The sequence below is a fragment of the Mesoplodon mirus genome, assembly GCF_964341445.2.
Source record: "Mesoplodon mirus genome assembly, chromosome: 3".
NCBI lineage: Eukaryota > Metazoa > Chordata > Mammalia > Artiodactyla > Ziphiidae > Mesoplodon > Mesoplodon mirus.
The window spans coordinates 145,156,158-145,178,010 of record NC_138978.1 but is presented as its reverse complement, the minus strand read 5'-3'; the positions used below and the strand labels follow the sequence as shown (position 1 = coordinate 145,178,010).

Here is a 21,853-nt window from a genome sequence, read left to right as displayed (position 1 = left end):
AATGATGAGTCACGAAGATGATTAGTTTAAGATCAGATCCTTCCCAGCCCTTACAGCAAGAACGGAGCCAAATCTTCCCAAGTGGAACACAGGGCAGCCCCCTAGGGGAGGGAGGTGAAGGCTCTGCAATGAAAGATGGCAACAGCCAAGGTCAGTCCTCCACCCAGGAGTGTCATGGGAGAGGGGACTGTCACAGTTCCATCACCACTTCAAGCTCCGTTGCTGGGACACAAGTTAGGAAGAACTGGGTAGATGTGACGGGTCAGATGGCGGGGGAGTCCAGATCCACGCCATAGAGCTGACTCGCGGAGACACTGCCTTGTCCCTTTAGAGGAATCCGAGAAAGCGCATTACGGGCTGGTTCCACGCCCTGAGTTGACCCACACCGAGGCAGCATCTGGGAACTCTGCAAGGAGTCCAGAGTGTAATGTGTGCTCTGAGGTCACAAGCAGAACCACGCCAGAAACTGCGGCAACTGAGATCCCTTCCCTGGAGGCTGTCCCTTCCCTGGAGCCCAACAATTAATCCCATGTAAAGACTACCGGGAAGAGAGTAAACAGTGGGATAAGTTTCCTTGAAGGGTCCCAGCCTCCCGCCACTCCTGCTGGCTGGGCAGGAAGCCCAGAGGAGGTGGCGGGGAAGGGTGCTCATTCCTTATTAGTGACTACAGCTAATTACCATTAGTTAATTCCTAACATCCGTGGAGAGATCCAGGCTGCCTTTGCCTTGCTCCTCCTCGGCTCCACTTAAACAGAGCCCTGTCCTGTCTTCTCTGCCCCGTAGAAAACTGGTTCGAGGTGTCTGATTCTGAGCAGATGGGCAGGGAGGAAGAGCGCTTCTCTGTGAGCATCCCCTGTGAGATTGCTGAATGTTTGCTCCCTGCAGAGGTTTGCATGGGATCAGGTACATCCAGGCTGCCCAAGTGAGCAGAGGTGCCAGAAGGGACCCTTGGAAGCGGGGGACAAATCCCGGCTTCTGGCGGTACCGGCCTGTTGTCTCAGGCAGACCCACCCTCAGGATCATGGGCTAGAGTCAGTAGCCTGAGAGGAACACAGTGTTCCTTTGGAATGGGATCTTTAAGGCACAGAAACATCTTTCTCTGTAATCAAAAAAGTGTCTGAGTCACTTTATATGTCAGGTAAATATCTTCATAAGCACCTCACTAAGAATCTGTCGTATCTTGTGACATTTCCACAGTTTGCTAGGACGCTGCTTTCTGTTCCCAGTCCAGACAGGATGCCCCTTCTCTCCCTGCACCTGACTGCAGTGGTCTTTTAGTCTAACTTCAGTCTTTGTACCTTTCCTGGGGCAGGTGGAGGGGAAGATGACTTGAGGACTTGAATTTTACAGGGCTGTAATCTCTTTAAGAGTTGGGGGCCTCCCTGGTGGCGCAGTGGTTGGGAGTCCGCCTGCCGATGCAGGGGATACGGGTTCGTGCCCCGGTCTGGGAGGATCCCATATGCCGCGGAGCGGCTGGGCCCGTGAGCCATGGCCACTGAGCCTGCGCGTCCGGAGCCTGTGCTCCGCAACGGGAGAGGCCACAACAGTGAGAGGCCCGCATACCGCAAAAAGAAAAAAAAAAAAAAAAAAAAAAAAGAGTTGGAAGGGGTCATCTGGTCCCATCGCCCATCAGAGGCAGCCATCCTTAATATGAATGCTGACAGGGATGGGAATCCAGGATGCGGAGGCTGTAAATGTTACAGGCTCCTTGCGGTAGTAGCCAAAATCTGCCTCTGACTTCCATCTCTTAGCCCCAGTTCTGTCTTCCGGAGTGACGTAAAACAAGTCTAACTAATTCTCTTTCCACGTGGCCTCGTGGCCTTTTTCCAGGCTAAACCTAAACTTATCAGCATGCCCACCGTGAGGAGCCCTTCTAGACCCTCCTCGAAGTGGCTTCTGTGTGATCGTGTCACTTGTAAAACATGGTGCCTGGAATTGGTCAGCCTTGCTCGAGTCCACACTCACACGTGTGTGCTTTCTCTTACTCTCAGGCTGAGAGTAAGAGAAAGCACACACGTGTGAGTGTGTGCATCCCTCTCACTAGCCCCAGTGTGCCCTGTAGCCTGAGGTGACAGCAGCGGTGACCATGGCTACTGTCCAGAGCCGTGCTTGCCCCATGCTTGCACACGGCCCCATAGCCTTACCCTCCTGCAGAGGAAAAGCAGCTATGATGTGGGGCTGCTCTGTGCCTCTCTGTCCACCCTCAGCAGAGCCCTGGGTCTCCAGTGTGTGTGGGTTTGATGGGAGGGCCCTATGAAGTCTTCCGTGTTTCTTTTCCCTCCCCGGAACAGTGACCTAAGAGCCCTTGCCCCATCCCATGGAAGCGCTGATTTTTCTTCAGCAGAGAAGGGCCCCGGGCTCCTTGAGACTGTGGCTGGCCGTTCCCTGTGCTGCTTTCACCTGGTGCTCAGGACCACCTCGGTGCTCTGTGTTACTGTGGGATGAGCAGGCTGCTACCCCCGCCTCAAGCTGGCTGGCTGGAGGGGGACATGTGGACGCTGCTGCCAGCAGCACATCCTCTGAGCTTAGACACTCTTCTTACCTCTGTTTCCCACAGCCCTCCTTACACCAGCACCTAGGAAGTGAAGATGCCTTTCCCGAATACCATTTATAGATGTTGGAGCCACATTTTTTCTGAGCTCATCTCAGAGCTGTTTCGTGCTTCTGTCAAGTGCCTTTTGAAGAAGGCGAGCAGCAGCTCAGGTGGTTAAAGTCAGCACTAATGAGACCAAACCTCTGGGCTCAGTACCCTTAGAGAGAAACTACATCCTGGCCACTGACTGCGCCCCAGGCACAGCCAGCCTGCCTTTGACCAGGCAGGAGGAGCAGGGAGAGAGAGGGCATGGCCCCTGGATTAAGAGTGGCAGCCACTGAGGATGGTGCATAGACAAGCCCTTTGCTCCGCAGTACCTCCTGCGCTCAGTCTGATCCCGTTCCTCAGCGTGGAGATGAGCAAAATACACTTTTGCAGACACAGTAAGTGGGAGCGGCGAGGTGAGAACAAAGGTGGCTCTGACAGGCAGGAACATTTCCTTCTTCCCGAGGGGCGGCTGGAGTGCCTAGCCCGCTGTCGTCTCCAAGAGCTCCGGGGAGAGATGCTGCCGCCGCCACCGCCGGGAGCTTGGTTTTATCATTGTGTTCTTTGCTGAGAAATTTAAGTCAAGTAATTTGGAGTCATTTATCTAATAACTGCTCTAGGAAAAGAACGTGTCAGCCGGATCTGCTGACATCACCTTTTCAGAGGTTCGCATGATTTAGGCGTCGCTCTCTTTCTCTTCCTTTCCAGCTCTCCCTGGTGTATTCCTTTAGTGGTGACAGGGAGCGGGATGACTGGAGTGGCCTTCCTGCTCCGCTGTCCTTTGCTAAAGTCTAGGTGTTCTCAGCCAGTACCCGCCAGGCGCCTCTTCTCCCAGGCACGCGCACAAGTGTAGATGATGCTTCAACTGTTCAACTGTGGGCACTTCTGTCCATTGGCTGCATGTCCCATGGGCTGGGAAGATAGAGGTCAGATGTACATACATAGGGTTTCTTGATCAGGGATTTTGCAGCAACTGTTATTTTTGATTACCTGTAGTAGGGATTTGGGAGTCTTGTGACTGAGTACTCAAAAGTACTCATGTACCTATGTCTGTTTATTCATTGACCACTTTACCAAGGATGCCCTGGTCCCAGTGACCTGGGAAGAAAGGAGCCGATTCACAGACTCTCAGACCTATTCCACCTCCAGTCCAGAAGAGGAATCTCCTTGCCGCCTGTCCTGCCTCTGCTGCCTTCCCCTGGACGGGGATGCTCAGAGTGTCCTGAGCTTGTTCCAGTGCTGGAGGGCTCCAGCTTCCAGAGTGTTTCTCTGCCTCCAGAGTGTCCCTCCCCCAACCAGCACCCCCTCTGGGGTGTGCACATGTCTCCTCATCCTGCTTCCAAAGGGTAGACTGTTCTATATTTGCAGGCACTTCTTTTCTCCAGCGTCTCCGTGATTCCAGATAAACATTGCCAGGTCTGTCAACCCCTCCTCCCGTGACATGGATCCCAGGCCGCCGCCATCCCATATGTATATAGTTGGATTAGAAAATGAAACAAAAACCGTTAAGCTCAGCCATTTTTATCCTAGTGCAATGTCAACTTACTAGTGTCAGCCCACCATCCCGGCTGGCCCAGGTGTTTGAGAATTTGTCTCTGTCGTCTGTGTTTCCCCAAGCCTTCCGTCACGTGCACGTTTGGAGGTGGAGTTGTAGAGCCAAATCTCAAGGTTAGGTGGAGAGTTGGGGGCCCCGAGCGTGCTCTTAGCCTTTGGGGGCACGTTCTCACAGGCCTCAGATGAAAGCTCAGACTGCTTGTGTGACATGTGTCAAGGCTGCCTGTCTAAACGCTGGGCACACAGTAGGTGCTTCATAAATGCCCAGGTGGGTGAGTGGTTGTCAGGGCCGTGTGACAGGGAGCCTGCCCCACACTGCCCCCCATCCCTTTGTTTGCGGGAAGCCGCTTCCCCGAGCTCATTTGCTAGGCAGTCTCCGCCGTGTTATGTTGCGTGGACATGAATTAACGATGAACAATAGCCCTAATCAGCCTGTTTAAAACAAAACACGTTAAGGAAGAGAAACAGCTGGGAAGCATGATCCGACTGCACAGCCTCTGGCCCCAGTGGCCAGAGTTGGGGGCGTGGCAGCAATGGCAGGGACAGTTTCTTGGAAGCAGGTCCCCCACCTGCCCTGGAGAGAGAAGAAAATATGTGTTTTCTCAGCTCCACCTTCTATTCACGCTGTCAGAATAAGAAAAAGTGGCTCTGGTTTGTTCTCCCCACTTCCTCAGTTTCACATGAAATGATTTTGCTTTATGGCAGCGAGTGCTTCAGTAAGCACCAGTCTGCGGGGCTTGTGCTGGGAGGTGGGGAAGGGTGAAAACTACAGCACAGGTTGGCTTCCTCAGAATGTGAAATTGACTGTGAACAACATGAGTTATTAAAGGCACGCTATTTGTTCCTGTTAAAATGTGCACACAGCACCCAGCAAATGACTCTTGCTTAGGATGGCAGTAAGCCCTCTGAGGGCCGTCAGTCACCCCTTCCTCTCTGTCTCCCTGCTGGATACCCTGTGTGGGCTCAGCCCATGGCCAGGATCAAATAACTGTGACTCTTACAATTTTAATAAAAGACTATCCAGGCACTGGGAACATGTTCCATAGTGGCCCCAGTCTAAATTAGGCAGCTGCCGCCACGAGGGGTGTAAAATGTTCATCCAGGCTTTCTCTTCCCAATTATTACAAAGATGGGGAAACTGAGGACCCCAGAGATGGGGTGACCAAGCAAGTTAGTGATGATGACGCCTAAAAATATGAACCTGATGCTTCCCACTTCCTGTTGCCTTAGCACCATGAGTAGAGGGATGAAACGAGATTTGGAGGCAGAGGATTTAAAGGAAAGGCACCAGGCTAGGAGGTGGGGCTCTGATGTGAGCCTTTCCCCGATGTGCTCCGAGGCCAGTCAGGGCTTTGGAGCTTAGGCGGCCGAGCACACTTGGAGCCACATGGTCCTGAGTTCCAAGTGTGACCTGATGACCAGTTGGCTGTCAGACCTCAAGAAAGTTACTCTCCTTCTCTGATCCTTAGTATCCTTTTCTGTGAAGTGGAGTGAATAATACCTCCCTGAGAAGGTGTTTGTGAGGATGTGGAGTGCACCCAGCAAAGCACCTGGCGACCTGTAATGCTCAGTGCTCGTCCATCCCCTCTGCTCGAGAGAGAGACCAGTCAGTGTGTGAATGACCGGTATAAGCTCTTCCCTCAGCCCTGTGCAGAGTGCCCTAGAACAGGGGTCCCAAAGGGTGACTCTTGGACCAGCAGAATCCACATCACTGGGGATCGTGATAGAAATGCAAATCTTAGGCCCACCCAGACATCTTGGATCAGGAACTCTGGGGGATGGGACCTAGCATTCTAACATGCCCTCCTGGTGATTCTGATGTGGGCTCGTGTTTGAGAACCAGTGCCCTAGAATTTCATGCTTCAATTTTGAACAAATTAGAACCACCTAGTTCTTCTTTCTCATGCGAGGGTGCGAAAGAGGCAGCTGAGCGTTTTTTGAAAGAACACCAAGGCCTCAAAACCTGGGTTTGAGGCCCTGGTTTATAAACGACTTGAAGGTAAGAAATGGTTATTCTAACCCTAGAATAGCAAGAGCCTGTTCTTTAGACCTTCTGTCCATATGCCCATGGGTTTGAAAATAGACCCAGCAGTGTACAGGCTTGGAAGCCTGGGCAGCTGTGCTCTTGCTGTGTATCCTTCAATAAGGTAGCCCTGGGCTTCCCTGGTGGCGCAGTGGTTGAGAGTCCGCCTGTGGATGCAGGGGACACGGGTTCGTGCCCCGGTCCGGGAAGATCCCACATGCCGCGGAGTGGTTGGGCCCGTGAGCCATGGCCGCTGAGCCTGTGCATCCGGAGCCTGTGCTCTGCAACGGGAGAGGCCACAACAGTGAGAGGCCTGCATACCGCAAAAAAAAAAATAAATAAGTAAGGTAGCCCTTGGACAGGAAAAGGCTCTTGTCCTATAGCTTTATTAAGATGAAAGCTCTAAACTGAGCTGTGAAGGAAGGTCTGCAGGCTCGGGACCATTTGATGAACGGCTCCACAATATCTCCGGACTGGGGCTACTAGGGAAAATAAGACTGAAATAAAGCTACCAAGGCCCTTTTTCACTTCCCCGCATCAGATCTGAGTATTGTTAAAAAATAAAGTGCTGTCAGGAGCAAGCTGTTTTAATGAAGACAGCGTATAAAGTCCTTCTGAATAATTAATGAAATGACAGTAGTGAAGCCGGTGGGGCGGTGCAGAGAGTGCCCTGGTGTTTCTCAGATCCTGAGCCAGCCCCTCTGGGACTAGAGTCTGATGCACAGCTCGTTCTCCAAGCAAAGAAACACTCAGCCTTCACTGGCCTCAGAGTAGAAAATGCCACCAAGGCAGAGCAATATATATGTAGGATGTGGGGATGGTATTCAAAATATCTAACAAATGGTAAGGAATGGGCACAGACCAGTCAACTCAAAAAGGTGGTGGCTAAGTGCTGGAGCAGGCCCTAGAGGCCCCTACAGAACCAGGTGTTACTCCTTTGGATGTTACATATATCAGAGGACAGGTCCTGAGGGAAGGCTGGGACCATGGCTTTTACTAACTAGTAGGGTAGCGCATCAGTCTATTAACGTAAGGTATGGTCTCTCTGATGTGCACCAGCTGGTATCAGCCCTGAGGGTACTGCCTCAGGGTCAGTGAGAGGGAATGTGTTCTTTGGCCCCCAACTCCATCAGTCACCACATCCTATGTCTCTGTCTTCTGCAGCATCTTCTAGAATCCCCTCTTCATTCTATTTCCCTATTGGATATCCTCCGAGCCTGCCCATTCACAAAGGCCCTCCGTAGAGGTTGAAATTCATCAGTCTCATATTCGTCTTCACGCAGATGGTGATGTGGGCTGTTATATATATATATGCACCAGCATCCCCAGGGATATGGATGGATATGTTGGTGGCCCTTGATGATCATGATACATCCTTCACATTTGTGTTCTAGGCTCCAGCCAAGGCAAGTTTGTCTGGAGAGGTGAGACTTGTTTCCTTTGATGGCTCTTAGGATGGGAAGCTCCTCTTCTTCCTTTCTTAGAATGGTTGTGAGTCGCTGTGTGACATTGTCGCTTCATGCGGCCAGAAGGTGAGAGTCTATCCGTCCAGCTGTAGGGACCCAAGAGCCAAGCTGAGAGGGTCAAGATGTTCTTCAACCCTCAGGAGAACTGTGGCTCAGCAAGGGGACGACTGAGCAGTGGATGAGTGGGAGGGACGACGGGCAACAGGGCATCAGAGCCTCTGGCTAGAAATCTTGCCTGAGTGGATGGAGGGAGGAAGCTAGGTCATTGTTAATGGTAGATAAATGATAGATAATTGTAGATAAAACTAAAGGACAGACTCAAGTCCTTCAGACTATTCTCCAGGTAGGATTCAGTCTGATACCCTGGCCTTGGGATGTGGACTCTGGGCCCCTTTGAGGCAACATAGCTTCAAGAAAGAATATTAGTATAGGTTAGTAATTTCTATCTCAAGGTGTTGTGAGGATTCACTAGTACTGTGTATTCTTGGGCTTCCCTGGTGGCGCAGTGGTTAAGAATCTGCCTGCCAATGCAGGGGACATGGGTTCGAGCCCTGGTCTGGGAAGATCCCACATGCCGCGGAGCAACTAAGCCCGTGCACCACAACTACTGAGCCTGTGCTCTAGAGCCCACGAGCCACAACTACTGAAGCCCTCATGCCCTAGAGCCTGTGCTCCACAACAAGAGAAGCCACCTCAGTGAAAAGCCCACGCACTGCAACGAAGAGTAGCCCCCGCTCGCCACAACTGGAGAAAGCCTGCGCACAGCAACAAAGACCCAACACAGCCAAAGATAGATAAGTAAATAAATAAACAAATAAATAAATAAACTAAAAAAAAAGATTGTGTATTCTTTGTGAACTGTACAGTAGATTGCATATTCTTTGTAAACTACTCACATATGGATAGGGACTATGTTTCTGGTTGACTGGAAGCAAGGATGGGAAGAAGGCTTCACTGCAAAGTTTGTTCACATGCTGGTCACCAGCCATTTTCTTCTAAAAGTGGTTAACAGTGGGATGTGGCCTTTAAAAAAGCCTTGTTAGAGCCAAGATGGCGGTCACAGGCTCAGCAGCATTGCCCATCCTGACAGCAGAGCAAGCCTTTGATGCGGTAATTGATAGCTCATATACATTTCAGCAACTCAGTTAACTCCTCTCCCATTAGGAAGGATTGATTTCTTCCCCTGGATAGGGATTTGTGCTGATTCAGCTGCTGAATACATGGGCATGGCTAAGAGACTTCCTCTGGTTGTCCTCCTCAGAGGCCCCAGTGGAAGAAAGCGTGATGAGAGGAGCCCAGCGTTCAGTCCCACACATGGAAAGTCCTCCTGCCCCTAGGGAGGTGAGGGACTGAAGACCCAGCACCATATCAAGAAATGAATTGCATCCCACTACTGGGCATATACTCTGAGAAAACCGTAATTCAAAGAGAGTCGTGTACCACAATGTTCTCTGTTTACAATAGCCAGGACATGGAAGCAACCTAAGTGTCCATCGACAGATGAATGGATAAAGAAGATGTGGCACATATATACAATGGAATGTTACTCAGCTGTAAAAAGAAACTAAACTGAGATATTTGTAGTGAGGTGGATGGACCTAGAGTCTGTCATACAGAGTGAAGTAAGTCAGAAAGAGAAAAACAAATACCGTGTGCTAACACATATATATGGAATCCAAAAAAAAAAGAATGGTTCTGAAGAACCTAGGGGCAGGACAGGAATAAAGACGCAGATGTAGAAAATGGACTTGAGGACATGGGGAGGGGGAAGGGGAAGCTGGGACGGAGTGAGAGAGTGGCATGGACATATATACACTACCAAGTGTAAATAGATAGCTAGTGGGAAGCAGTGACATAGCACAGGGAGATCAGCTAGGGTGCTTTGTGTCCACCCAGAGGGGTGGGATAGGGAGGGAGGGAGGGAGACGCAAGAGGGAGGGGATTTGGGGATATATGTATATGTATAGCTGATTCACTTTGTTATACTGCAGAAACTAACACGCCATTGTAAAGCAATTATACTCCAATAAAGATGTTAAAAAAAATGAATTGCATCTTTTGTTTGAATACCTTGGGGCATATATAGCCTAGGACATTGCAGTAGAGTACTGCAAGCCTGTGATTTGCTAATGTTCCAAGAACACCTTTAAAATTTTTTTTATGACAACTTTATTGAGAAATAATTTACGCACAATAAAATATATCCATTTAATGTATTTTCCAGTTGTATATACCCTGGAAAACTGTCCCATGATCAAGATGCAAAACATCTTCATCATCCCCAAAGATTCCTAGTGCCCCTTTGTAATCTATTTCTCCCTCTGCTCCAGCCCCAGGCAACCAGTGACATGCTTTTTGTTACAATAAATCAGTTTGCATTTTATATAAGTAGAATAATACAGCATGTATTATTTTGTTGATGGCTTCTTTCACTCAGCATAATTTTTTTATTGTGGTAAATTATATATATAACATAAAATTTACCATTTTCATTCTACAGTTCAGTGGTGTTAAGTACATTCACATTGCTATGTAAGCATCACCACCATCCATGTCTAGATCTTTTTGCCCCCTTGCAAAACTGAAACTCTGTACCCATTAAACATTAACTCCCCACTCCTCCCAGCCCCTGGCAACCACCATTGTATTATCTGTCTCTGTGAATTTGACTACTCTAGGTACCTTATCTAAGTGAAAATCTTGCAGTATTGGTCCTTTTGTGACTGGCTTCTCTCATTTAGCATGATGTCTTCACAGTTCACCCATGTCGTAGCACGTGTCAGAATTTCCCTTTTTAAGACTGATTGGTATTCTGTTATATATGTAGACCACACTTTGTGTCTCCATCTGTCAGTGGATGCTTGTTGCTTCTACCTTGGGACTGTTGTAAGCAGTGCTGCCGTGAACTTGGGTGTACAAATACCTCTTCTAGTTCTTGCTTTTAATTCTTTTGGATATATATGTGGTAATTCTGTGTTTGATTTTTTTGAGGAACCTCCGTACTCTTCTCCACTGTGGCTGCACCATTTTACAACATTAACTTTTTAAACAATATTTTTCATTAGACCTGCTTCTTGTTCTGATTATCCCTTCACTTTCCAGAAAACCAGCTGGACATATCCTTTGATTTCTCATGGCCCTGCATGATAATGGTCTTTTCCTTCAGTGTCCTGAACCTCTGCCTTTCTAGTCCTTTCCTACTGATGTAATTGCTCAGAGTGGCTTAGCCTTAATAACCTCAAGTAAAATTACATGGCTCACTTTCTATTAGCTACAGCCATTCCCCTCTGCGTCCTACCTGTCTCTCATTAGCTGTAGTTATTATACAACCCACCAATATCCTATTAACAATATCATGATACAGCCACCTATTAACTCCATATATTATACACCTACCTTGGTCCTCTTAATTGACTTTATTGTGCTAAACATCCTACTGATATGCATTTCGCTCTGTCTGTTAAATGATCTGTCCTATTATCTGTATACCCCAATCCTTTGCAACTGTTGTCTGGCTCGCTAGCACACTGTTCATAATATCTTCAATGCTGCCTCGCCGTTCACCTGTTCAGACTGTTCACCTGTTTGCATCTTGTTAGCTCCAGGTATCAAAAGCCCACCAGGAAGCTGCACATATCATTGACTCTGGGGGCCTAGCCGTAAATGAAGAGTGTGTGCAGGGGACTTCAGCCCTAAAGTAGGATCTTTTCCTTTGACCAGTACAGTACAGCCCACCAGTCTTTATAAGCCACATTAATGATGTGTGTGTGTGTATGCATGCATGGGTTTGAGGATGTGGGGATAAGGGAGTTTTCTGGACACATAGGTTTGGAAAGCCTGGTGAGAAGGGACAACATGGAAGAAGAAAACTTAGTAGGGAAAGGCCAGGGGGAGAGAGGGCTGAAGGATGAGATCCGTGTTCCTTTGGCAGGACAGAACCCTTTCTGATGCCATCTTTTTTGTTAACGGTTGACAAGCCTGGATGACCATGTATCATAGCAACCCTTGGCATGTTGCCAGAATAACAGTCCATTTATTTCCAGTTTTATGATCCTGTGCTTATCTGAGCCCTGATGAAGAGGGGCCTCTGCCCCAAGCACCCTGTCATGCTTGGGCCACATCTGCTTGGTTAGCAGCAACCGCAGTTGAAGAACAGGGCCAGGCACATAGCACATGCTCGTCGAGTGTTGGTTGAATGCTGTGGAAGGGTGAGTTGTGGAATCTGTCTTTTTGTTGTCATCACATATCTTACTCCTGAGGTCAGGAAAGGAGAACGGGTTCTTGAATGCCATCTGGTACACACTGGGGTTACCGTCTGGAGGAACACTCATGCATTAAAAAGACCAATGAGCTGTGTGTACATAAGAGAATTCTCAGGTAATCCTTTGCCTTTCTGAAATACTTTTTAAAAGCACTACCAAACCTGTGATCTTATTTCACATGCTTTTATTTATTTTTGACCTCCCGTTATGTAGATAGAGAAACTGAGATCCTGCTAGGGTCTCCTAGTAGCGTCAGGATTACTGCTGTCTAGCTGCCTCTGTGCATGGCATGCAGTAACACTAGGAAGAATTTTCAGGGCCCAGCTGTGGTCCAGACTGAACATGTATATGCCTTACCTCTGGGCAGGGCTCCTTGCAGTTCTGTGTGCTGGGCAGAAGCTTTCACAGGGATGTCCCTTCACAGCCTCGGGGCCAAGCACAGCTGTGCAATGCCCCAGGCCCAGCTTTGTGTAAATGAAACATCCCCATTCTCCCACTTCTGCAGCCAGCCTCTGGTTTCTGTGTTTACCAAACACGTGCTGATGCCTTACCCTAAACACAGCTGAAGTCTGGGTTCGCCTCCTGCACCTGAAGCCCCCTCCCCTCTCCCTGCTCTCTGAGGCTACTGAGGACCAGGTGTTGAAAGGTCCCCTGGCATCTGTGTCTGAGCCACAGGGGTGAGGGATCTGAGGGCGCCTCCAGGCAGGATGGGTCTGTCTTGAAGCTTGAAAAAGTACCTGGATGTACTGGGCTGAATAGCACCCACAAAATTCATATGTACCTAGAACCTCAGAATGTGACTTCATTTGGAAATAGGGTCTTTGCAGGTATAATTAGTTAAGGATCTTGAGAAAAAAAATTATCCTGGATTTAGAGTGGACCCTCTATCCAATGACTGGTGGTGTCCTTATTAGAGAAGAGGACACAGGGAAGAAGGCTTCCGTAAGCCAAGGAAGGCCTGGGGTCACCAGAAACTGGAAGAGGCAAGGAATGATCCTCCCCCAGAGCCTTCAGAGAGAGGGGAGCTCTGCCAACACCTTGATTTCAGACTTCTGGCCTCCAAAAGTGTGAGAGAATAAATTTCTCTTCTTTGAAGCCGCTAAGTTTGTGGTAATTTGTTCCAGCAGGTATAGGAAACTCTTAGCCTGGCTGACTGGCAGACGGGAGGTGGGACTGCAGGGCTGGTCCTAGAGCCAGGCTGGTGGGCCTCCTCTGCTGCCCTTTCTTCTCTTGCCTTCAGGGCCTGGGAAAACACTGTGCCAAGCCAGTCCCAGGAGCAAATCGAAGACAGGAGTTAGGAGGAAGACCAGGGCTTGGTCTCCCTGTTGTCACTCTAATCTTGGTGCAGAAAGACTTCTGTACCCTCTCAATACCACTCTTACATTACTACCTTTCTTTAGTGCTCCACCATGGGCCAGGCACCGTGCAGGTCTTTACATCACTTCACACAATTGTTATATCTTAGCTCAGGCGGCCATCACAACATACCATAGACTGGGTGGCTTAAACAATAGACATTTATTTCTCTGGAAGCTGGAAAATCCAAGATCAAAGTTTTGCTGGTTGATGGTTTTGTTCTTGGTGAGGACTCTCTTCCTGACGTGCAGATGGCCACCTTCTCACTGTGTCCTTAAATGGCATAGAGAGAGAGGAAGCCAGGTCTCTGTTGTCTCTTCTTATAAGGGCACTAATCCCATCATGAGAGCCCTACCCTCATGACCTCATCTCAACCCATTTACCTCCCAAAGGCCCCACCTCCAAGTACCATCACACTGAGGGTTAGGGCTTCAACATACGAATTGAGGAGTGAGTACACAATTCAGTCCGTGGCACCTTACAAAGACACTATTCAGTAAGTTGCTCTATCCCTCCTAGTTTTACATTTGAGATTCGTTAAGTTGCTCAAGGTCACACTGCTGGCAAATGGTAGAGCCAGGATTTGAACTTGTGTCCAATTCCACTTCAGCAACTGCACACTTAACCACTATGCTATATTGACTGAACCTATGTCATATTAATAATAGTAACTAATGGTTGACATCGCAAGGAGAGAGTCTGCCAGAGTTATAATCACCCTCAGTGGCTTCCCTCCTCCTACTTCTGTCTCTACCCTGCCCGCCCCTCCCTGTGCAGTAGTCACATCACAGGATCCCTGTTCCTTGGATGACCCCATTATGGTCACACGTCAAGTGGTCTCTCTGGTAGCTTGTCCCTGGTTCCTTTCCATCTGACATACTCTTGCTCATCCCACATGGTGCAGTTTAAATGTGCTCTGTACACATCATCACCTAGCACACATCACATGGCTTGTAGATCCCACTGGAGTGTGTTTGTCTTTTCCACGCTGAAGTGAGAGCACCTTTGACACAGGACTAAATCTTTCTATTTTGGCACCTGGTACCTTCCACAGCACCTCTGGCTCCCCAAGGCCCCAGTGTTTGAATAAGTGAAACATGTAGAAGACATGGAGATGATTAAGTAACAAGTAGCAGAGAGGGCTGTTATTTTTTTTTTAAAGAAGAAAAAAACATCAGATATTCTAAGACAAGTACTTGTAGAAGGAACCACTAAAAGCTTTGACTTTTGCAACTGAATGTTTAATGTAGGCTCTCTTTTCTGTGTGCTGGCAGATGGCACTCCATTCAATATAATGGTCAATGTACATTTTTGAGATTTACTATGGGTCTCATGGATGTTTCATCTTTTTTGATTATTAACTACGTTAGTCTTCTAAATATGTATTCTTTAAAAGCTTGTCCTATTTCTCAACGTAATTTGCATGTGTGATAGTGCACCCCCTCATTTTATGCTGACCCATTCCCAGTGGGGACATAGGGATCAACTTGCTGGTGTTCCAGTTAGTGCAGACTTTCTAGGAGGCATGTGTCTTAACGCATAAACGGAGGCCCACGTTGTTTCCTGAGTTGCCTTCTCCAAAGGGGACAGTTTGGACCGGTGGGAGGTCCTGCCCCAGACATTTCTAATCTTCCTCTATCTCTGTCCTCCCCCTGCAGGCTGGCCATGTGTGACCCTCTCTGTCCTGGGATTCCTGTACTGCTACTCCCACGTGGGCATTGCCTGGGCCCAGACATACTCCGTGAACTAATGGCGCTGGGCCCCAGTCAGACCTTTTTGCTGGCTTCCAAGACAAATAGTGCTTCACCCTGACCTTGCACCTCAAGGTAACCTCCAGGGGACCAGTGCCTGATCTGCTCATCTTTTGTTGAAGTTACCTCACTCCAAGACTGTAAGGTTGAGCTCTCATAACTTTGGGAACTTAGAGATCATCTTCCCAGCCCAATCATTTTCCTGTTGAGTAAGCTGGGGTCCAAAGCAGTAAAATGTCTTGCCTACCTGCACATGGTGACATTGTGATCCAGAATCAGTCCCAAGGGCCCTTTGGGTTCTTTCTCCTTTACCAAGAATGAAATGTAATAGACATTTCTTGACTGAGGCATAGAAATTCTGATTAGTGATAGGCCTGTCCTCCACTGGGCAGTATTTCTGAAACATGTTGGGTCAGTGGCATTCGAGTGTCCCCTTCCCCATGTCCTGCAGTGTAGTCTGTAGAACCAGCACTGGGTTTAGCTTCACACTTTAGCTCCTCAGCAGGGAGGTGACAAAGCCACAGCTGTGTTTCTAATTACTGGGTCAGAGAAGACTGAATGTGTTCTGTGGCATTGCAAGGAGTCAGTACCCAAGGAGAGCTGTTACTTGAGCTTCATCAGGGTGATCTACATTTGGCTGCTTCTTCCCTAGATTTGCAGAGAAGTATAAACATGGCAGTTCCTCTACCTGACAGTTAACTGTTTCCCAATAAAGAAGCAGAATTAAAAAACCAAGGAATAGTGTATCACAGACAGGTGCTATCAGGCAAGCCATAGAGGGTAAAGATAACTTCCTGTGGTCTCTCCTCTCTTCACACAAGTCCCAGCAGTCATCTTCCCCCTGAGCGATTTACACTCTGTGGTTTACCTTGTTTTGTTTTGTTTCAATAAAATGGAGCCTTTTCTATCACATAGATAATTCATATTTTTGTAAAATTGTTTTGAATATTTTTTGAGGAAAATGTTTAAAATCAAAACACACTTACCGGGCTTCCCTGGTGGTGCAGTAGTTGAGAGTCCGCCTGCCGATGCAGGGGACACGGGTTCGTGCCTCGGTCCGGGAAGATCCCACATGCCGCGGAGCAGCTGGGCCCGTGAGCCATGGCCGCTGAGCCTGCGCATCCGGAGCCTGTGCTCCTCAATGGAGAGGCCACAACAGTGAGAGGCCCACATACCACACACACACACAAAAAAAAAACAAGAAAAAACCCACACTTACCTAATTCTGAATTATTCACTTTTCTGGAAAGATGCTGACAGGCCATTAATGGCCCCAAGTGGTAGATAACTCAGAATACTTCTGTTTGGCTTTGGATTTTTTCTTCTGAGGGGGAAGAGGGTAAGTGAAGCAGTTTCAAAATTTGAATCCAGAGTGTACCCAGTTACGGGAGAATAGAACATCTCAAGCACATGAATTAATCGTCATTGAGTGAAAGGTGCACCTGGACCTGGTCTGTGCCCCGCTGTCTCCCGTTAGTCATTTGCTGTTGTGCTTGTGTCCAGGCTGTGGTTATTAGCTCAATGAGGTTTAAACTCCTGGCGCAGGACCATTTTGCTGATGTCCTTTCTTCCTAGCCACTCTGCTTGGAAGAGAGCGGGGAGGGGACCAGCCATGGATGCCAGGGAGGGGCACACACCATGTTAGCTGCAGCAAAGGACAGAGGCTGGAGGGAGGCAGGCAGACCAGGGCAGCAGTCGCCTCGGCAGCTGGCTTGGTAAAGGACAAGGGGGAGACAGGCAGGTGAGTCCAAGGTGCTGCGAAGTTTTCAGGAGGGGATGAAGTTGAGGAAGATTGAGCACTCAGATGAATACAGTAAAACTTCATGGACTCTTAACACATTCAAGATTTGTGGTCTGCCAGAACCCTCTTGGCTGAAGTTTATAGGGGAAAAAGTAGTGTGACGATAATTGCAGGGAAATGTCTAATGCATGTGCATATATAAACAGTGCAAAATATTTTCAACTCTTCAGAGACGCCATTTATATAAAAATAAATAGGCTTATTTACTCATTAAACTATATTGGAAGAGTCAGTGAATATATTTGGAAGTAATAACCCTGAATTTCTTTTAAGCTATTCTATGATTTAGAGTGGTTCTCAGGAATGAGTAAATGATTACTGTCTTTAGCTATATATTTGAGCCCTGGTTAAACAATATGTGGATTATCCAGGACCAGTGTTTTCTTTAACCTCTTGCTTTTCTCCAACTGTAATATGAAAATGATGTCTCTTTTCATGCATATGAGCTCAAATCTTGGAGTTCCTTTAAATGAAAGACTCCTGAGGTGTCTGAGAAGACAGAGCAGTTCCAGCTGAGGAGCATCCGATGCATCGCTTTCCATAGTTATCAGCCCTGGGCCACTTCAAGCACAGGGAAGGGAAACAGCTAGACAGATCCCAAGGTCATTTCTAGCCCCAGGATCCTCCGACTCCAACCTAGCTCTGTGAGCAAACCGGAGAGCTCCAAGCATGATCATCATGATGAGCCTCAAGGAGGCAAGTAAAACATCTGAAGGACAGCAAAATATTGGTCATTTTGACTAATTCTTGGGACCATGCAAGAAGACTGAAAAGTATTTATTTCGTTATTTCCTCAGATTAATTTATTTGAAAAGTGACAGCAGAAGCCTTTTGTTCTACTAAAGGCTGCAGACTTAGAAAGAAAATATATCAATCATATATATAATTGTATAATGATCTGCATATTGGGAGAACAGTAATTTAGTGGGAGGGGGTTTCCCCTTTGAGAAATTTAGACTGCTCATTGCTTATTTAGGTAATAATATAATTACTGATTAAGTATAACAAATTAACCATAATATAATGAGTTTCTTTTCTAGCACATGTACCAGAACACATCCATACAAAAAGGCCAACTGTGGAGAAACCAGATTATCTTGACGGTCCTGGCCTTTCTCAGTGCATGTTGAGATGCCTCTCTGAGACCCTTCTTCAGGGTAATTGTTTTATTTTAAAACCAACCAACAAAGTCCCTCTTTTTTATTGTTGAAACCCATTTGTCATCCAAAATGCAATATCTATTACTTGGCTCTGTGTTACTTAGTCCTTTTGACTAATTATAAAAATCATAGTCACAAAGAAAGATTTTTCATCATTGAGGATATCTAAAGAGTACAATATGTTTAGTGCTTTATTAGGTGAGACTTTTGAAATGAACATCGATCATTTGGAATTTTAAAAAATATCACGCTTAAATTAGTTTTATTATGCTTTTCTGCAATGTAAAAAAATAACAGGGTGTGGGGAGAAAGTCATTAAAAATACTGGATTTATACTGTGGCCCTATGAAATCAAGCAGAGGCCTGAATATGGCTTGCAGATCACAGATTCCTCATCCCTAAGTTGTACTGTTTATAAAAAGAAAAGTGCCATTTTTGAAATGTAGTCCGTTAGTATGAAATAAGGACTCATGTTGGCAGTATTGTGAAGACTCTTGCCATAAGCAGGAAGCAATACCTGTTAAAACCACAGCAGAACTGAAACAGTGCTGGTGTACAGGACTAGCTTAGGGACAAGTGGTCCTCTACCTTAATGGCTTCTGTGACGATTAGTGAATTAAAGCACAGATCAGAACTCATATTGTTGACGCTGAGTCATTCCAAAAACTCAGTAAAGTTTTTGACAGTATGTATGTTTTAAAAGGCAGCAAAGCATGAGTACACAAATTTTAATCCAATTGTTCAAGAAAGATTAAAAAGTTCAGTTCTAGGTGGGAAGCCAACTTCAGTTCTGTGTTCAGTCAGTGTGTTGTACCACCATTTTCCAGTGATGCCAGGTTTGGAGGGCATCTCTGTACATTTGTATAGCAGATACAGCTCTAGTTCAAGATCATATGGTGAAGCTCCTTCACAACCATTCTCTTGCTTTGCAGTACTTTGACACACAATCTTGGTGTCTCTAGAATTTTAAGTTCTCCAAAAACCAGAGTTACAGGTGCTATCCAAATGAGAGCTCCCCAGGCTCTTGAAAAGGACTAGAAAGTACCACCTTGTTCTGTCATCATCTTGGGTGCAAACACCCAATTCAATGCCTGGAAATTCTATAAAAGGCAAGGCAAAAGCAATCATGTATGATCATGTATAAAATAGTTTATTACCATAATAAATAAAATTAAACTTTTTTTTAACAAATATCATTTGTGCTTGTTTAAAAATGTTGAGAAGGGAATATCAATGGAGGGGCCCACCTGTCCCTCTTAACATCCCCAGGCTGCAGTCATACAGTGGAGTTCTGTCAGCATACTCAGCTGACCACACAAGTAGTCTCAGCTCGTTTGCACTTCTGTTGATTCATGCTCCTTTGGACAAAGTGACAGATGCAAAGGAAGAAGAAAAATCCAATGAAGGATTTGGCAGGACTCAACGGCAAGAGCGTTGATACAAGGAGGAGCCCCAGAATGACGAACTGCTCGTGAGTAGACGTGTCCTCGCAGTGTCAGCGAGATGTCAGATGTGGGTCTCCAACAGATGCACAAATACGGCGTCTGAATATTGAGAATACATTCATCGTGGGGGGGGGGCGGGTTTGCATCTTTCTTTGCATAAAAGCAGTTCATATCCTGATACAAGATTCGTGAACGTCTCATTGAACAACTAATGGATCTGTTGGCTGACTCAGAAGTCAAAGAGACAGTGGCTCTAAGAAAAGTTTAATGGTGGGCAGGGAGGGCACCCACCGGTCCGGCACCTGCAGGGTATTCAAGTCCAGTTCTAAAGGTTCCCGAATAAGTCTGATATGCTCGCATGAGAATGAAGTTTCATTTGAAACTAATTTAAGCAGGAGGCAAGTTCACATTGATTCTTTTGAACTGTGAGGGGTGGAAATGAAAACATCTCAACAGGAACATGATGGGTGAGAAAATGGTGCCGCCTCTGATGGCTGCGGCTAGTGCTGGGAGGACAGTGAAATCTCGTCCAGTTGGAGGGCATGAGAGCTGGTGAAGGTTATTTTTATCGAAGCGAGCAAGAAGGCAGTACAATGATGGAGTGACAGAAGAGAGGCTGTCCGGGGGCCTGAGTGTGCCCTCAGTGGGCCTCCTCTTTAAGCAACACTAAGTGAGGAGGGAGGAGAGGAAAGAGCATTGGCAGCTCCATCACAGTTGGAGTGCCATTCAAGGGTCTTAAGGCTAAACATCTTTATTGCAAAACACTGTACAATCTATGCATCAAGCGCACATCCACTTGTATGTCCACCAGGGCTCCTAAAATTTCCCAGAGGGTGCATGTGCTAACTGGTGGTCAAGGCAGCAAGGGGAGACGGGGCTCTTCCTACACCTACCTGGTATTTCTAAGGCATTCATTCACTCCCCACAGGCTTGGGCACAAAGCTTAACAGCTGGCTTAATGCTTTCCCCTTCCACCTAAGGATTCAGGAGAGGAAGGTCGCTGGATGCCGTGGTGTGATGGGGGGTGCATTTTTACTCTGAGCTGTGCTAAATCCACTTCTGAAAGAGGATTCCAGGAAAGGGCCTGCTGGTTGTCCAGCAGCAGCGCAGAGGATGATCTAGAAGGCTGAGGGTAAAACAAGCCCAGGAATTGGATAACAAGAAATGGGAACAGCTTTGAAACGCTAGGGCCCGTGTTGTTGTAGCATCAGAGTTTTTAGAAGCCATTGGTTGCCTACCACTAGCTACAAACCCTTTGCCCACAGATTTAATCTGAGGTCCAGAATATAAAGAAAAGTCTTAGAAAGAATCAAGCCACGGGGTGTGAGTGCGAGGGAAGGGGATGGATGAAGGTGGACATACCAAGACTGTGCACTGGACCAAGGCTTCTCAACCAGATGGCTGCCTCCCAGTCCTTCCTATGGGAATCTCATCATAGCCAGTGGGGGAGCCTTTGTAGGTATATGGAACGGCAGCACTCATTGCTGGAGATGGCGCCTCCACCAAGAACAAGCACTCCATCTTGTTGACCGTCTTATTTCACCGACTCACCCCTCACTCCCACACCTGCAGCCGAGGCGGGGGTGGGAGTGGCTGTGTTCAGCAACCAGCCAAGTGGTAGGGGCAGGACCTCCTACTCTAAATAGCCTGTCAGGGGGCTCTGGGAAATGGAGCCTCCCTATGAATGACATTCAAAGTAAGGAATTGATGTAAGAGATCAAGTAACCAGCAATTACTCTGCAATGGTATAACGACATGTCCCCTTCCCTCGAAAAGAAAAAAATAGCTCAGGTAAATCTACATCTCTCAGCGTAACTTTTCTAAAGTCTAAAGGTTGGGTCCAATACCCAAATACCTTTTGTTTCCCTAATCTCTCTCCAGCCACCAGATAACGGTTTATAAGCGGAAGGCTGAGTCAGTGGTATCTGAAGCTCGTGGTTCTTGCTTGGGAAGCCAGAGCAGCATCTGGGCAAGGGTGTAGGTAGTTAGTACAAAGCAGCCCACGGCCAAGTGCATGTCATAAAAATGCAAGGTTTGGCTCATTTAAAAATGTTTTTGTTTTTGTTTTTTTTCCAGAGAAAACCATTATAGCAAAAATCCCTAAAATCCTTAAACCCTTAAGGGGAGAAGCATAAAAGCATATACAGCCATACCTGTGGTACGCTGTCACCCCCAGGAGCATGGGTTGCAGGCCCTGTGACCCCAAGATGAGCAGATCCGGGCTTCTCATCACTAGCCCAGTTTGAATCCTAGGAGTTGATCAAGCAGTACATTCACCAAGCATTATTTTCCCCAAAAAACAGGTCTGGACTTCAAAGCCTCACATATTAGCATCTTTGCCCTTCAGAACCAGCTGGGGAGTCATTTCTTAATAGACACCTGTACCCCCTCAGGCAGAGCTGGAGGGAAGGGCCTGCAGGGTGCTGGGCAGGTGCTTCTGAAGTTGGATGTTGCAGT

The 21,853-nt window shown here is 47.3% G+C and overlaps 1 protein-coding gene across 2 annotated transcripts in view; it reads left to right on the top strand.

Annotated features, from left to right (window-relative positions):
- HHAT (hedgehog acyltransferase) overlaps positions 1 to 16,437 on the top strand; it is a 364,249-nt gene extending 347,812 nt beyond the window's left edge. For both annotated transcript variants that reach the window (XM_082612886.1, XM_082612885.1), the window contains exon 12: positions 14,898 to 16,437. In XM_082612886.1, coding sequence (XP_082469012.1) covers positions 14,898 to 14,989 — 92 coding nt within the window. In that variant the 3' untranslated portion in view covers positions 14,990 to 16,437. The remainder of the gene's footprint in view (positions 1 to 14,897) is intronic.
- The last annotated feature ends 5,416 nt before the right edge of the window (positions 16,438 to 21,853 follow it).